This window comes from Gekko japonicus, unplaced genomic scaffold (assembly GCF_001447785.1).
Source record: "Gekko japonicus isolate JY-2015 unplaced genomic scaffold, Gekko_japonicus_V1.1 scaffold3464, whole genome shotgun sequence".
NCBI classification, from domain to species: Eukaryota; Metazoa; Chordata; class Lepidosauria; order Squamata; family Gekkonidae; genus Gekko; species Gekko japonicus.
In genome coordinates, this window is record NW_015176081.1 from 5,782 (window position 1) to 23,486 (window position 17,705).

Genomic DNA, 17,705 nt, shown 5'->3' on the forward strand with positions numbered 1-17,705 from the left:
TGCAAGTGGAGGAGTGGGGAATCAAACCCGGTTCTCCCAGATTAGAGTCCGTGCACTTAAACCACTACACCAAACTGGCTCTTAACCACTACACCAAACTGGCTCTAGTTCGGTTTTCTCCCCAATGCTTATTTAATCAAAGAAGGAGCTTACGCCAATTTGAAGAGGAGGAGGAGGAGATTGGATTTATACCCCACCCTTCACTTAGAGTCTCAGAGCAGATCTCCTTTCCCTTCCCCTCCCCAGAACAGACACACCCTGCGAGGTAGGTGGGGCTGAGAGCTGTTCCGAGAACTGCCCTTGAGAGAACAGCTCTGAAAGAACTTGGGACTGACCCAAGGTCACACCGGCAGCTGCGTGTGGAGGAGTGAGAAATCAAACCCGGTTCTCCCAGATTAGAGTCTGTGGTCTTAACCACTACACCAAACTGGCTCTCTAGAGAGCAAAGAGGGGTGGAAAAGAAAGAAGGACCAAAGAAAACAAAGTCAGCGAGGGAGCTAGATCACCCCAACAGCTGAAGCAGTCGGGGCTGTTTCTCCTTGCTCCCCTGGCCCCTCTTTCCCGGAGACAAGACGAAAAGCTGTTCATCCGCCCTGGGTCGCCCTTAAGGGCAGAGGAGAAGCTGCTTTTTGGGAAATGTACTGCCCTCGGGAGAATGCTTTGCAAGGGTCCCGAAAGAAATCATTTTCAGGGCACTTCACTGTGGTTCAGTTAGTGGTTTTGAACCTCCCCCAGGCCATGACTATTCCTCCACACTAGCTAGAGAGGATGAAAGACAATTCCACCATTTGCTCCCTTGGCTTCCCCATGGAATTCAGTGGGGCGGGTGACGTTTTGTGGACATGAATGCCTCCTGTACATGAGATCTGGGCTTTGAATCCAGGTGCGTGGTGGTTCAGGGGTCAAGACGCTGAACTGCAGACCAGAAGGTTGGTAGCTCAGCAGTTCGAGACCTGAGTGCCGTGTGACGGAGTGAGCTCCCGTCTCTGGCCCCAGCTCCAGCCAACCTAACAGTTCGAAAGCAAGAAACTGCAAGTTGACAAATAGGCACTGCTTCGGTGGGAAGGTAACAGCGTTCTGTGCCAGCCACATGGCCATGGAGATGTCTTTGGACAGCGCTGGCTCTTCGGCTTGGAAACGGAGATGAGCACTGCCCGCTAGAGTCGGATTCGACTGGCTCCTGAGCAAGGGAAACCTTTTACCAGCCCACTTTGCTGCAGTGGCTAGATGGTGACAGGTCTCCCGCAAGCTCTAGGTTTGGCGCTCACGGAGCATAATGTAGGCTTGCCAGCTCCAGGTTGGGAAATTCCTGGAGATTTGGGGGGATGGAGCCCGGGGCAGAGAGGGGAGGGGCCTCCATGGGGTGCAATGGCCCTCCAAAGCAGCCAGTTTTTCCAGGGGAACTGATCTCTGTTGTCTGGAGGTCAGTTGTAACTCTGGGAGATCATTCATCACCCTAGTATAATGCCTCCAAAGCGGCCACCTGCTACACGGGAACTGATCTGTATAATCTGGAGAGTAGGTGCCATTCTAGGACAACCCCACGCCCCCCTTGGAGGTTGCAAAACGGAAGAAAACGCTAAGGAAAAAGCATCAACGGTCTGAATGCATAAAATAAAAATAAATTTCTTCAGAAATAGTCTGTTGAGTCTGAATGCACTCTGGACTAAAATTAAAATAAATTTCTTCAGAAATAGTCTGTTGCCTATTTCTATTTCACGCTAATGCGTCAGTTCTGTATTGAGGGTGGTGGCCACAACCCAACAGTTATCATCTATAACAGGGGTGTCAAACATGCGGCCCAGGGGCCGGATCAGGCCCCCGGGGGGGAGCTTCTATCAGGCCCGCAGTGGAATTGGCTGTCTTCTGCTTCTTCTTCCTGTTCTGCTGCTGCTGCATCATTGTAGGTTTGCAGCTTACAGATACACACGTGAACAGCATACTCAGGATTGCAACAGCACAGACAGTATGATGCAGTAATTCAGAGCAAGAGGTGTCAGTTATCAGACACTGTTAAATAAGCAAAATATTGCAAGAGTGCTAATGTTTTAAACATGATCTTATTTTAAGTTTTAAAAAACACCTTTGTGTTTGTGACCTTTATAAAGTTTATATCTTCGCTACCTGGCGTTACATTTTATGACACACACCGCCCAGCCCAACAAGGTCTCATTTATGTCAGATCCCGCCCTCCATAACAAATGAGTTCGACACCCCACGTCTATAACGTCAGTCTGCCCCCAGGCGCTACTTCACGACAAGAATAGCTCTTGAACTTGACACAATCCATACGTATGGATCAGCGTTCCCTCTAAGCTGAGTTAGTGTGAGCTAGCTCACAGTTTTTTTAGCCTCCAGCTCACACATTTTTGCCTTAGCTCAGGAAGGATGGCTCCGGAGCAAACTGATTTATGCAGCAGCCAAATCGTTTGCTCACAACTTCAATGCCAGCAGCTCACAAAGTAGAATTTTTGCTCACAAGACTCCACAGCTTAGAGAGAACTTTGGTATGGATGCGACACTATGCTCTCAGATGACATGCAAAAAGTGTCCATAGACTTCCCGTGACAAAAATGACGTCGCTGATACAAGGCGGAAATTTCCTATGCAGCCGGTGTTCAGCCGCACGCGTTTCCCAGGCATGCCCGCACTTCAGTCTATCTTCCTCTCAGGTCAAAGCGGCTGCGCGTATAACTCGGGGCCAGATTTCACAGAATGTATTCATACAATAATTGCAGGCCAGCAGTTCTCAACCTGGGCTGAATCAGGAGGTTCTCAAAACTAACTGGAAACCTCTGCCGTGTTTGGGACCAGATCTCACAAATAATGCACAAAATCATTGCAGACCGACCATTCTCCACTTACTCAAGGGGTTCAACCTGGAGGTTGGCAACCCTTGGCCGAAAAGCCTCCTCCACGCCCTCGGCCCACCCTCAGGGGTCCAGCTCTCCACTGGCCAGACTGACCCCTCCCCTCTCCCTCCCCCCAGTTGTCCCCGTGGAATTTTAATTCAATTAGGGCCGACGGGCCCCTTTCCCCTCCAATGGAAGCCAATGGAAGACAAACAATAGCAGCTCTTGTTTGCAATAAATTATTGCTCTCCTTTCAAAAGGGACATCAAACACGGAGCCGGTCAGGAAGCGTGCTTGGCCAGAACCCGGGTGAATCTCTCCCCCCCAAAAAAAGGCAAACAAGAAAGGATTTGGGGAAGTGTTTGCCTTCCTGAAGGACTGCGGAAGAGCAGCTTGAAGTGACGGGAGTTCTCAGCGCTGAAAAGAATCGGTGTCAGCATTTGCGTCTCGCCAGGGTTGCGTGTCAGCTAGGGGGACATACTCTGAGTCATGAGACTCGGGTTCAGATCCCTGCACAAAGCTGGCTGGGGAAGCTGGGCCCAGTCACTAACTCCCACATGTGCTTAACACTGTGAAGTTAACACTGGGGGGTGGGGAGAGGCAAAGGTAAAAGATCCATCTTTGATACCGTGGGACTCCTCCAGAGGAAGGGTGGTAGGGATGCCAGCCTCCAGGTGGGACCTGGGGATCTTCCAGAGAATTACAGCTCCTCTCCAGGCTACAGAGATCAGTTCCCCTGGAGAACACGGATGCTTTGGAGGGTGGACTGTACGGCACCCTACCCCGCTGAGGTCCCTGTCTCCCCAAACCTCCAGGAGTTTCCCAACCTGAATCTGGCAACCCAATTCCCCCATCCCCCGACGGTGGCTGAGGGGACCGGGCAACCTGAAACAATAGGGTTTACTTTCACGTCATCGTCAATTAGAACTGCCAACCTCCAGGTGGGGCCTGGGGATCCCCTGCTTTTACAATTCATCCCCAGCTGAAAGAGTTCAGCTCTCCTGGAGAAAATGGTTGTTGAAGGGTAGACTCTATGGCATTGTGCCATGCTGAGGCCCCTCCCCTCCTCAAATCCCCCCTCTCCCAGCTCCACCCCCAAAGTCTCCAGGTATTTTCCAACCCAGACCTGGCAACCCTATCGTCAATTGGTTCTTAAAATATGTAATGAGCAGTTTAAAAGCTCAGAGCGCGCAATGCATTGTAAAGTATCTCCATATTGTAGGCAGAGGCTGAGAGAAAGGTGACTTGTGGGGGTTGCCAACGTCCAGGTGGGGCCTGGAGGTCTCCTGGAATCACAACCCATCTCCTTGTAAATCTAGGAGGAGGAGGAGGTGGAAAAGGAGATTGGATTTATACCCCGCCCTTCACTACCCAAAGGAGTCTCAGAGCGGCTTACAAACTCCTTTCCCTCCCCCACCCCACAACAGACACCCTGGGAGGTAGGTGGGGCTGAGAGAGCTCTGACAGAAACGGCTCTTTTTCAAGAACTCCTCTGACAGAACTATGGCTTGCCCAAGGTCATCCAGAAGCTGCGAGTGGAGGAGGAATGGGGAATCAAACCCCGTTTCCCCAGATTAGAGTCCACGCACTTAACCACTACACCAAACTGGCTCTCAGATCTCCAGCCCCACCTGGAAGTTGGCAACCCTAGAATAATCTCTCTCTCTCTCTCTGGAACCGTTCCCAACCTGCGAAACATCCTCCCCCAATTCCAGCCCTGAACTTTTCCAGACCTTGGGGAAGGCCGGTGCCTCATTTAACTCCTCTTGGCGACTGGAAGTTGGCCAGGGCACTTTGTCCCAGCAGCCTCATCCGTGTCCCCAGAACCCTTCTGTCCCTCCCTCCCCTCCTCCCTGCCGAACAATCCCTTCCTTTGTGCGGCCTTGTATCAGGCAAGGCGATTCAGAAAGCCGGCACCATCCGGCAGGGACGCTTCAAGGTGCCGGCCTCTGCCCAAGGGCAAAGCCCGGGTGGGGGGCGCACACGGAGGGACGGGGAGTCCCGTTAAGGGTTGCCAGCCTCCAGGTCGGGCCTGGAGATCCCCTGGAATAATGACTAACCTCCAGACTACAGAGGGAGCCAGGTGGCAAAGCTCCCTGCAGAGTCACACGGAAGCTCCTGCCCGGCCACAAATTTTGTTAGTCTTTAAGGTGGTCCTGGACTCTTGCTCTTTGCCACAGGGAGACTCCTAAATCATGCCTGCCTGCCACCAATGGTCCCTCTAAGCTGTGGAGCCCTGTGAGCCAGAATTCTACTTTGTGAGCTCCTGGCATTAAAGTTGTGAGTGAGCAATTTGGCTGCTGCATACATCAGTTTGCTCTGTAGCCCTCCTTCCTGAGCTGAGACAAAAATGTGTGAGCCGGTGGCTAAAAAACTGGGAGCTAGCTCATGCTAACTCAGCTTAGAGGGAATACTGCCTGCAACTCACTTCCTCCAGTCTATCATTTATCCCCTAATACCAGGAGATAGATGCGCTACATGGAATCTCCGAACTGAGATTACGCAGTCCTACAATGGGTGGTGTGCACGACAGCAAGCTGGGATCGGCTTTGTGTATTTTTAAAAATATTTTTAAATGATGAGATTTATAACCCGCCCTCCCTGCGAGCAGGCTCAGGGCGATTCACAAGCTGGGCGTGTACGCCAATGGTTAAAACAGTTAAAAACAAGATAAAACAATCATTTATAGTCATTTATAACAATAGAAGGTGCTCTAGATGTCTCAAAGAAGGTCTTCAGTAACAAGATGGCCTCCTGATGGTGATGGTCCCAGATCGGTGCTATCAGTTCCAGGCAGCACTATCGTTCGTTGTCACAGGGCCATCTCACTCCCCGATGTTACCCAGCCTAATTGGTGGTGGTGGTGCAGCGGCGGCGGCTCCTACACGAAAGCCTGGCGGAAGAGCTCTGTCTGACAGGCCCTGCGGAACTGCACAAGGTCCCGCAGGGCCCGGATCTCCTCCGGGAGCTCGTTCCACCAGGTAGGAGCCGCCACCGAAAAGGCCCTGGCCCTGGTTGCTGCAAATCTGGGTTCTTTGGGGCATGGAGTCACCAGGAGATGCTGCGTCCACAACAGTAATGCCCTTGGGGGAACATATGGGGAATATTTATGTTGATAATTATTTATGTTGATATTTATCAACATATTTATGTTGATATTTATCAACATATTTAAGTTGATATTTATCAACATATTTATGTTGATATTTATCAACATATTTATGTTGATATTTATCAACATATTAATGTTGATATTGGTGTTTGTTTTTTTAAAATCGTGTAAACTGTTTTCAGTCCCAGTGATCAGGAGAAAAGCAGGATATGAATATTTGAAATAAATGAAACAAATATGTCCCAGAGTTTACAGTTACCAACTGGAGGTCTCCCAGAATTACAAATCTCTGGATTACAGAGACAAGTTCCCCTTGAAAAAATGGCTACTTAGGACAGTGGGTGAGGAGGAGGAGGAGGAGGAGATTGGATTTATACCCCGCCCTTCACTCGGAGTCTCTGACCAGCTTACAAACTCCTTTCCCTTCCCCTCCCCACAGCAGACACCCTGTGAGGTAGGAGGGGCTGAGAGAGCTCTTTCGAGAATTGCTCTTTCAAGGACAGCTCTACCAGAACTATGGCTTGCCCAAGGTCATCCAGCAGCTGCAAGTGGAGGAGTGGGGAATAAAACCCGGTTCTCCCAGATCAGAGTCCATGCACTTAACCACTGCACTGAACCTACCTCAGAGGGCTGTTGTGAGGATAAACGGGAGAAAGGTATTATAGACAGGGTCTGCGTTGGGAAGAAAAGTGCACTATTGATATGGGGATCAGTATAAATAAAACAAACCAAGCAGAGAGCCAAAGACATTGGAGGAAATATAACTAATAATTTCAGAAATGAAAGAGTTGCACTTCCCTAATCGTCATGGGCCCCAACCTATATATCCCAGGCTAGCCCGATCTCGTCAGATCTTGGAAACTAAGCAGGGTCAGCCCTGGCTAGTATTTGGATGGGAGACCTCCAAGGAGTGCCAGGGAATGGCAAACCCCCTCTGAACGTCTCTTGCCTTGAAAACCTCATAAGGGGTCGCCATAAATTGACTGCAACTTGAAAACAACAATAACAAAGTTGTTGGATGGGATCTAATGACTGCATTCTCGCAATTTAGGGTACATCAATTTCCAGTTCTGACATATTTATTTACCCATGTTCCCCCTCCCCCCTTGAGCTCAAACAGATGATAACCAGATTCAGATTCAGACACCTTTAATGGCATAATACTAAAAGGTAAAGGTTTCCCTTGCTCGAAAGCCAGTCGAATCTGACTCTAGAGGTGTGGTGCTCATCTCCGTTTCCAAGCCAAAGAGCCAGCGCTGTCCGAAGACTTCTCCGTGGTCATGTCGCTGGCACGACTAGATGCCGAGGCGCACGGAACGCTGTTACCTTCCCACTGAAGCGGTACCTATTTACCTACTTGCAGTTTCCTGCTTTCGAACAGCTAGGCCGGCAGGAGCTGGGGCCGGAGACGGGAGCTCACTCCGTCATGTGGCACTCGGGTCTCAAACTGCTGAACTACCGACCTTCTGGTCTGCAGTTCAGCATCTTAACCACTGAGCCACTGCAGCCCTAAATAATGGCATAATAGTATATAATAAATACATTTAAGAAGAAGCATTTAATTCCAGTAAGTAAATTTAGACAATAAAATATGTGTATTATGTAAAAAGACTGTATCTAAGTGCGGCTGATTCTGCTAAGAATCTTGCAGCCATAATTGTAGTATCAGTATTAATATCAATAGGAAAATATTGAACGGTTGTAAGGTTATTAGTAAATAAGCGTGTCCGAAGGGGTAAAAGTTTCATACATGAGGATGTGTGCGGCTGGCAGTCCAGAATAATATGGAAGATTGAATCTGGGGCCATGCTGGAACATTTGCAGAGTCTTTCCTGGGGGGGGGGGGGATGTTGTTAAATCGACCCCACACAACATGTTTGAGGGAAAGACATTTAGCTGAGCTGGTAAGGAAGGCTGAGATTGTGTAAAGAATGGGCCATTTGGCCATGTTGGGTTGAAAGGTTAAGATGAGCCTGTGAATAAATATGCGGATGTGAAGGACAAAAGTTATGTCATTCTAGATCGAATAGTCTTTGTCTAATAGATCGAAAAATTGAGGTTTCGTCCATTTGGAGAAAGTAATCAGTTGAAAAGCCTATTTGATTAATGTTTTCTTGTTTTTGAAAACGAGAGGGGACTGTATCATTTTTAAGCGTGAAATTAGAGAGTTTAGAGAGGCTCTAAAATGAATTTTGAGCCAATATTTAACTGCAGACTGGAAGGTCGGTAGTTCAGCAGTTTGAGACCCAAGTGCCGCTAAGGAACCATAAACCCAGCCTGTCACTCTTTTGATCTGTTAAAAAAAAGACCTTCTCTATTTTGCACACTAATTTAACAAGCCACTTCTCTACATATACAACTAGGATCTGTAATTCCATTTCACTGTCTGACGAAGTGTGCGTGCAAAAGAAAGCTCACACCTTGAATAAAACTTTATTGGTCTTAAAGGTGCCACTGGACTCTAACTTTGTTCAGCAACTAAGTTGTTATGGGTGGGGGCGGGGCACAGTGATACAGCACGGCCCGAGCGGGCAGAAGGTCCTAGGTGGGTGTTGTAGATTTTCCGGGCTGTATGGCCGTGGCCTTGGCATTGTAGGACCTGACGTTTCACCAATAGCTGTGACTGGCATCCTCAGAGGTATAACACAAAAAGATGGAGTACTCTCTGTGTCTTTCTGTGTTATCCCTCTGAGGATGCCAGTCACAGCTACTGGTGAAAAATCAGGCCCTATAATGCCAAGACCTCGGCCAGACAACCCGGAAAATCTACAACAGCTAATGAACTCCGGCCGTGAAAGCCTTCGACAACATATTGGTCCTAGGTGGGGTTAACAAAAAAACTGTCCTGTCCCTTTAACAGAGGCATTCTGGGCTGCTTTATTTGGGGTTTTTTTTACCAGTCCTTTATTTTGGTTTTTTTTTACCAGTCTCATTTACCTTCACGCTATTTCCATGCAGTCAGCCTCTCTTAAAGGGGCAGAGTGCTTTTCTCCAGGTAATCCTAGCCCTAGGTTCAGTCTCCAGCAGCATCTCCCGTTCAAAGGACCGGGTCACAGGTATTGCGAAGGACAGGGCTGCCAGCCTCCAGGTGGGACCTGGAGATCTCCCAGGGTTACAGCTGATCTCCAGATCAGTTCCATCGGAGGAAATGGCTGCTTTGGAGGGTGGGCGCTGTGACACTGTACACTGCTGAGGCCCCTCCGGTCCACAAACCCCGCCTTCCACAGGCTCCACCCTCGGGTTGCCAGGTCCAACTCAGGAAATATCTGGGAACTTTGGGGGTGGAGCCAGGAGACTTTGGGGGTGGAGCCAGGAGCCAGGATGTGACATCACTTTTGTGATATCACTAGGTGATTGGACTCTGCAGGGATTCTGGCTGTCGCATTTAAAGGGACCGCATTCCTTTTAAATGCTTTCCCTCCTTTGGAAGCAATGGAGGAGGAGGAGGCACCATTTTTGGGGCTCAACAATTTGGACCCCTTGGTCCAATCTTTTTGAAACTTGGGTTGTTGTGTTGTTTTTTTCAGGAGAGGCGCCAGCAGCTATGCTGAAAATTTGGTGCCTCTACCTCAAAAAACAGCCTCCCCCCGAGCCCCAGATATCCACAGATCGATTCTCCATTATACCCTATGGGGACCAGTGGCCGTAGGGTATAATGGAGTGCTCAGCGGCATCCCCCCCCCCGCTTTCTGAGAGCCCTGAAGCGGGAGGAGGGGCTCCAAACCAAGGGATCCCCTGCCCCCAACCGGGGATTGGCAACTTTACTCCACCCCCAAAATCTCCAGGTATTTCTCAACCCAGAATCAGCAACCCTAGTGAAGGACCGGTACCAGAGACTCAGGAGAGCCACTGCCAGTTGAAGGAGACAAGATGGACCTGGACAGACCCCCAGGGTGGTGGTGGGAACAGGCAGTTTCCGGCGCGACATTCATCCATGTTATCGTACAAGGGTATCAGCCCCTGCGAGAAACCTCAAGTGGCATGGAAGTCAAATGTGAAGCCAGGGACTCACCGCAATGGCCTGCAGTCTCTCCTGCTGAGTGGTGCTGGTGTCAATCATCCTGGAAGGAGAAGAGGAGATGTTTCAGACTCTTCTGAAGACCAAATCCCATACACCCCTCCCCAAGAAGAACGTAAGTCTGTGCCAGGTGTGCATTTCTAGGCTTTCCTGTTAGCACCAATGGGTTTAACCAGGGCTATTTTGGGGCAGGAACACACAGGAGCGGAGTTCTGGCTGGCTTCAGAGTTGGCCATGCCCACTACAGCCAAAACCTCATTGTGTGTGGCTACAGAGGGAAGGCCTGGAGAGCGAAACCACCACCACCCCGGCAACTCCGAGGCGGGCGGGCCAGGGGGTCCTGGAAGGATCAGGGAGGCATTTAAATGCCTCCCTGTGCCTTCCCCTGCCTGTCCAAGGGCCGACTTGCCCGGGCTCCCAGGAGCCATGGGGTGCCTGGGCAAACCAAGGGAATGCATGGGGTGAGGCCTAATATGCTAATGAGCTGTGCTGTCATGGGTGTGGCCTAATATGCTAATGAGTTTCTGCTGTTGGGTGTGGCCTATTATGCTACCAAAAAAGCCCTGGGTTTAACACATCTGCTGCAGAATTACTACATTCTTATTTCACTGCCAGTTAAAGTCATGATGGCCCCAATTAGAGTGATGGATGAGAGGCCCATCAATGGCTGCTAGCCATTGGAGACTAAACGGAACCTCCATGTCCAGAGGTAGTTAACCTCACAATACAACGAAGCACCAAATCAGGGTCAAGGTTTTGGTGTTAACCTTTAAGGCCCTAGACCAGGGGTGTCAAACATGCGGCCCGGGGCCTGGATCAGGCCCCCGTAGGGCTTCTATCAGGCCCACAGTGGAACTGGCTGTCTTCTGCTTCTTCTTCCAGTTCTGCTGCTGCTGCGTCATCATAGGTTTGCAGCTTACGGATACACACCCGAGCAGCATCCTCGAGATTGCAACAGCACAGACATTTTGATGCAAATATTCAGAGCAAGAGGGGTCAGTTATCAGACACTGCTAAATAAACAAAATATTGCAAGAGCCAGAGGTCGATTCGGGGGGAATCGCGGGGGATCGCAGTTCCCCCGGGTAAGGTGCGGGGGGTGGGGCACATGACGAAGCCCCACCCCCTGCTTCCAGCCGCCCCGCTTCCCGCCCTCATTCAGCCAGGAGGAGGCAGGAGAAGAGGGAGGGTAAGTTGCTTCCTCCCCGCCTCTCCCCACCCCTGCCTGCCTGGGGCCAGGGAGGGCCTTAGCGGGGCTTCCTCGCACTCCCGCCGGCCTTGCAGGTCCACTGCCGGGCCCCTGATGTCAGGGGGTGTGGCATATGCTAATGAGTTATGCTAATGAGTTCCCCTAGCTCTTTGTCTACGAAACAACCCCTGGCAAGAGGGGTCACAGAGGAGGGAGAGCTTGTACCTGAAGGCGGGCTGGGGGGGGGGCTCTGCAATTTACTTGGCTGCTTCTTGCTCCTCGTGGCCTGACTGGGGGCTGCTGGGAGCAGGGGGCTGGGCTTGTTGCATGTGCCCGCCCCCTGGGCTCCTTACTGCCGGAGCTCCGCTCCTGTGCGCCCCCGCAGGAAATGACCCCTGCTCATAACAAATGAGTTCGACACCCCTGCTCTATGGCATCATGCCCTGCGGGGGGTCCCTCTTCTCCCCCAACCCTTCCCACAGTGGCTCCACCCCCAATATCCCCAGGTATCTCGAAACCCAGAGCTGGCACGGCCCTAAATGACTAGCCTGTGGTCACAGGAACACGGATGGGTAGAGCTGGGCACAATCCAGACCTGACCCCCCCCGTAGCCAGTGTGTCCTAAAAGCCATCCGCGCAGAGTGACATGTTGTTTAGGCATGAAACAATCCATTCAGGCGCCGGCTGCAAGCGCCCAATGAGACATGGGGGGATTGGGGGGGCCGTGGGGGGGGCAGACACTTTTGTGCGTTTCTGTGAGGAGACTCATTGTATTTCACAATGAGCCGGACACGGAATTCAGACAGTACATGGCCTTCTGCTTTCCCTGAGGTGAAACCCCCCCCTCTTCCTTCCCTGTCCCCCCGCCCTTTCTGCACACGTCTTCCTTCCGGGCCTTTCCTTCCGTATCCTTGTTCTCTTCTATACCACCCTTGAGGCAGGCTGGGTTGTTTTCTTTTGGTTTTTAAAAAGAATTCTTTCCATTTCCATTTCTCATACGCTGCCTTTGAACCCGGCAGAGAAACGCGCTTCCCGAGGGTTGCCAACCTCCTGCGGAACTGTAGTAAGTCCTTTGTCATGGGTTCACGACAAAAGGAGATTGCGGGAAGAGTTGATAAAGCAGTGTTCCCTCTAAGCTGAGTTAGTGTGAGCTAGCTCATAGTTTTTTAGCCTCCGGCTCACACACTTTTGTCTTAGCTTGGGAAGGAGGGCTCCAGAGCAAACAAATTTAGGCAGTAGCCAAATCGCTCGCTCACAACTTTAATGCCGGTGGCTCACAAAGTAGAATTTTTGCTCACAAGACTCCACAGCTTAGGCCCTGTCCACACGAGGGGTTTTGGGCCGGGAGTGGACCGGATCGGGGCCGGAGCAAACGGGCGCGATCCCACTGCAACATCTCGGCAGCGTTGCGCACCTGTCCCCGATCCGGCCCTTCCCCCGATGAAACGCATCAAAAACGAACCACCTACCAAGGTGGTTCATCCACGACAGCCGCATCAACGCCGGCCATGGGATCGCCGGCCCGTCTTTCTGCCGGCGCATCCCCGGCTCCTGCCTGAACTGCGCATGCTCAGACATGCACAGTTCGGCAGTCTCCCGTTCCCCTCCGTCGCTTCCCCCGGCATCTGATCGTGCCGGGGAGGGAATGCGCCGCGGCTCAGGGGATCAATGTGATCCTGCTGCGGCGTGGGTTTTTTGGTGTGGCTTTCAGAAGCCACGCTTCAGCCCATCCCTTTCCACCCCGTGTGGCAGGGGCCTTAGAGGGAGCATTGTTGGTAAGATAAAACAAAATAATTCAGGCTATATATAATTGATTTCTGTCTCAGCATGGCATACATGGCTTTTCCAGTGTTATCCTTCCAACATACCTAATTGACACCATTCTGGGATCCGGGGTGCTGTTGGTTCCTTTCTGGTTCACCAGAGCCAGTTTGGTGTAGTGGTTAGGAGCGTGGACTCTAATCTGGGAAAACCGGGTTTGAGTCCCCACTCCTCATGCAGCTGCTGGTATGACCTTGGGTCACTCACAAGTTCTCTCAGAGCTGTTCTCTCAAGAGCAGTCCTTGAAAGAGCCCTCTCAGCCCCACCTACCTCACAGGGTGTCTGTTGTGGGGAAGGGAAGGGAAAGGAGATTTTGAGACTCCCTCAGGTAGTGAAGGGCGGGGTTTAAATCCAATCTTCTCTTCTCTTCCTCTTCTCTTACCAGTCGTTTTAGAGCAAGCCAAAGAAGACTAGCGGTTCTAACGCAGGTGTCCTTTCCTACTTCTGCGGTCTGGCCCCAGAGCCCTCATTCGTTCTCCGACCTTCATGAGCTTTTTCTTTGCTTCAGTGTAAAGTTTGGGATCTTGTGTGAAGGGCTCGAAAAGATTGACAGGGCTGGCAGTGAAAACGGCTTTGAGCACCAGGACCTGATTGGACAGATTGGGGGTTGCAATGAAGACATGTCAATACACACGAGTTTAAGCCCGTGTGTATTGCCATGTTATTTATATATTTGATGTGAATGGGCCCTTATATATGTTTTAAAATGTGTAATTAATAAATACATGTATCTTTTTCTATATATTTTCTACATTTAGTTTTTAATATTGGCCCTCTTTTTCACGTTTTACTAACCTTTGTTAGGTTCTGAATTTTAGTGTTAAGGTTCAGTTTTTTGCCTTTTCTGTCCCTGCTTCACTCTCTGCCAAACAACATCCGCGCCCTGCAGGACTTACTACAGTTCCGCAGGGCTTGCAAGGCAGAGATATTACACCAGGCGTTTGGTTGAGCACAGTGACAGTTCCATCCTGTCACACACACCCGACCCCCGTGAGACAGCGGTGCTGTTAGGTTTTTAGTATCACCTTTAGTCAAACTGTTGGGGTTTTCTTTGTTTTTAACTTTGTTTAATTATTCGGCTTTTATTCGGGCACAACTTGGAGAAGCCGAGGTACACTGCGGCGGCACAACTCAGCAAGTAAACTCAGGCATTTAAAAGGACCGCATTCCTTCACATGCCTTTCCCCCTCCATTGTAAACAATGGAGGATGGGGGATCCTTTTGGGGGGGCCCATAGAATTTGACCCCCTGGTCCAATCTTTTTAAAACTTGGGGGGGGAGGGGTTGAAGAGAGCTACCAGCAGCCATCCTGCAAATTTGGTGCCTCTACCTCAAAAAACAGCCCCCCAAGCCCCAGATACCCCCGGATCAATTTTCCATTATAGCTTATGGGGAATGTTCCCCATAGGCTATAGTGGTACCGAGGATATAACCGAGTGATCTCTGAGCAAGGCACCTTCTTCTGGGGCCCATAAAATTGGACCCCCCTGGTACAATCTTTTTAAAATTGGGGGTGATTTTGAGGAGAGGCACTAGCAGCTATGCTGCAAATTTGATGCCTGTACCTCAAAAAACAGCCCCCTCAGAGCCCCAGAAACCCCCAGATTGATTCTCCATTATAGCCCATAGGTTACAATGGTCCCCATAGGTTACAATGGAGCTAAATAAATTTGGGTTTCCCAATTATTTCCCAAATCCCAATACCATACTAATACTGGTATTCAGGAATATCGGGAAATACTGATAATTTTTGGGTTCAATATACCCGAACGCAAAAAAATGCCAAATAATTTTTTTGCACACTCTAATTTATGATCCCTTAGAGCCTGTGGTTGGTCCAAGGTTGATTTTTTTCTGGTCATACTCTGCAGGAGTATTTCTGTTTTTGTCTGCTCCTCCTTTTCTGGTGCTGTCTGCTCCTCTTGGTTCTGGAACCAGTTCAGTGTGGCCAAGTCTCTATAGTAATTGATGTTCAGAGGGAAGTTGATCAGAAGTACAGAATCTAGGAATATGAGGGGATGTAAAGACATTCTGACTTGCACCTGTTTTTACAGAAAAACATGAAACTATTTGGCTTTAGCTCCCTGAAAACCATCCTCTCTTCAAGCGTGCTGTTTCTGACTGACTTGATATTTGCCCTGTTTGTAAGTATCACTTAGTCGCTGGTGAAGTCACATCCGACGTCATCATAGCCGTTGTCTAGGAGCTGCACAGTTCCCCAGGGTCTGAGCACACAACTAGCCAGACTGATTTTATTATTTAAAAACATTTTATATAGTTGATTAAATAGGTAAACAAGTTAGGGAGGCTACAGCTGACAGATTATCAAAAGTCACACGGAAGACAAAACAAGAGAATCATAGAATAGAGTTGGAAGGGACCTCCAGAGTAATCTAGTCCTACCCCCTGCACAATGCAGGGAATTCACAACTACCTCCGCCCCCACACCTCCAGTGACCACTGTTCCATGCCCAGAAGATGGCAAAATACCTCCAGGATCTCCAGCCAAACTGGCCTGGAGAAAAACTGCTTCCTGACCCCAAAGCGGGCAACAGCATTTCCCTGCGTGTGTAAGAAAGAGCCACAGGAACTAAGCACTGATGAGGCCCTTCCTGCCCTCCCTCTCATGATCTGCCTAAGCTCATAGAATCAGGTCAGATAGCTAGCCTTTTCTACCTAAAACGTTCGTAGGGTGCGTTCAGACGGAAAGCTAATCCCACCATTATGCCGGCTCAGATTTGATCCCGATCTTTTTAATCCATTCTCGCGCGACTAGACATCCCCCGGGGGAATCGCCATACCATGTGCTGCTTCTGCTGTGGATTGTTTAAATGGCGTCCACTGAATGAGGCATGCACGCTGTGGCTTTAAAAAAAACAACCAAAGTTTGCGCATGCGCATAGGCATGATATTGCGTCCTTGGTTATTCGCGCATGCGCAGAATCAAGATATTTTTTAAAAAATTGTGCCCGTTAGGGATGGTCTCACGTCAGAACCGAAAACTCTAGATTTAAAGTAGTATCTTTTTAGTACGGCTCCTAAGCGCGGCAAAACGGGATGCTCACGGAAGACGGACGTTTCCCAGATGTTGATGTCCAGACATTACATTTAAATCCATGAGGCAGATCTAAAGAGCCGTCTGAACGCACCCAAAGAGTTGCTAGGTGGTACAAAACGTACATGCAAGAGCAGGCCTCAATTTAGGATAGTCACTGAGTGGACAATACTGACTTCGATGGACCAAGGGTCTGATTCAGTATGCGGCATCTTCATGTGTTCACACACACATACACACACGAAACTCCTTCTGTGGACACTGGGACTCTGTTCTGGGCTACGCTCAAGAGTTCCCAAGCAGCTGAAGCAAAGGAGAAAGTGTACCACGGGGGTGCCAACTCTGGGTTGGGAGATTCCTGAAGATTTGTGCGTGGAGCCTGGGGTAGGTGGGGTTTGAGGGAGTTATGGACCTCAGCAGGGGTCATTTCCTGCAGGAGCGGAGCTCCAGCGGTAAAGAGCTCAGGGGGCGGGCACATGCAACAAGCCCCACCCCCTGCTCCCAGCAGCCCTCAGTCGGGCCACGAGGAGCAAGAAGCAGTCAGGTAAATTGCAGAGGGCCCCAGCCCGCCTTCAGGTACAAGCTCTCCCTCCTCTGTGAGGACAGAACTGCAAGTCCCCCCCCCCAACAGCTAGCAATCCAAAACAGTCCAGTGGCACCTTCACGTTTTATTCAGGTACAAGCTCTCCCTCCTCTGTGAGGACAGATCTGCACGTTCTCCCCCCCCCCAATAGCTAGCAATCCAAAAGAGTCCAGTGGAGCCTGAGCGGTGGGTGTTGCCTTCTGACACATTTCCGGTGATGTCAGGGGGTGTGGCATATGCAAATAAGTTATGCTAATGAGCTCCTGCACCTCTTTTTCTACGAAATGACCCCTGGACCTCAGGCCGCCCTCCAAAGTGACCATTTCTTCCGGGGGAACCGATCTCTGTAATCTGGAGACAGGGTTGCTCAATGCGGGTTGGGAAATTCCTGAAGATTCAAGGTTGGGGTTGGGGAGGGGAGGTCGGGGAGGGAAAGGAGCTCCGCAGCAACGCTCCCTCTAAGCTGTGGGGTCTCGTGAGCGAAAACTCTACTTTGTGAGCTCCTGGCATTAAAGCTGTGAGCGAGCGATTTGGCTGCCGCATCAATCAGTTTGCTCTGGAGCCCCTCCTTTCCTGAGCGAAGACAAAAATGGGTGAGCCGGAGGCTAAGAAACTGGGAGCTGGCTCACGCTAAACTCAGCTTTGAGGGAACGCTGCTCAGCTGGTATAACGCCAGGGGCCATTTCCTGCAGGAGCACGGAAGTACCTGAAGGGCTGCCCCTTAGAGGAGGAGGGCAGACAGCTGTTCCTGTTGGCAGCAGAGGAGAGGACGCGCAATCATGGGCTTAAATTAAGGGCGGGAAGGTACCGGCTGGATATTAGGAGAAACGTTTTGACAGTCAGAGTTGTGCAACAGTGGAATCAGCTGCCTCGGGAGGTGGTGAGCTCCCCCTCTCTGGCAGTCTTTAAGCAGCGGCTGGACAAACACTCGTCAGGGATGCTCTAGGCCAGGGGTGGGCAAACTGCGGCTCGGGAACCACATGTGGCTCTTTCACACATATCGTGCGGCTCCTGGCAGGGCAGCTGGGGAAACGAAGCGGAGGCATACTTCCCCCCCCTCCCTCCCTTCCCCCTC

General features: G+C 50.5%; 1 protein-coding gene across 1 annotated transcript in view; it reads right to left on the bottom strand.

The window, feature by feature from the left end:
* Positions 1-17,705, bottom strand: part of LOC107123475 — a gene marked incomplete at its 3' end in the record, with an annotated part of 50,425 nt that overhangs the window by 3,177 nt on the left and 29,543 nt on the right. The window contains exon 3 of the mRNA XM_015426730.1: positions 9,977-10,025. Within this exon, the coding sequence (XP_015282216.1) occupies positions 9,977-10,025 (49 nt within the window). The remainder of the gene's footprint in view (positions 1-9,976; positions 10,026-17,705) is intronic.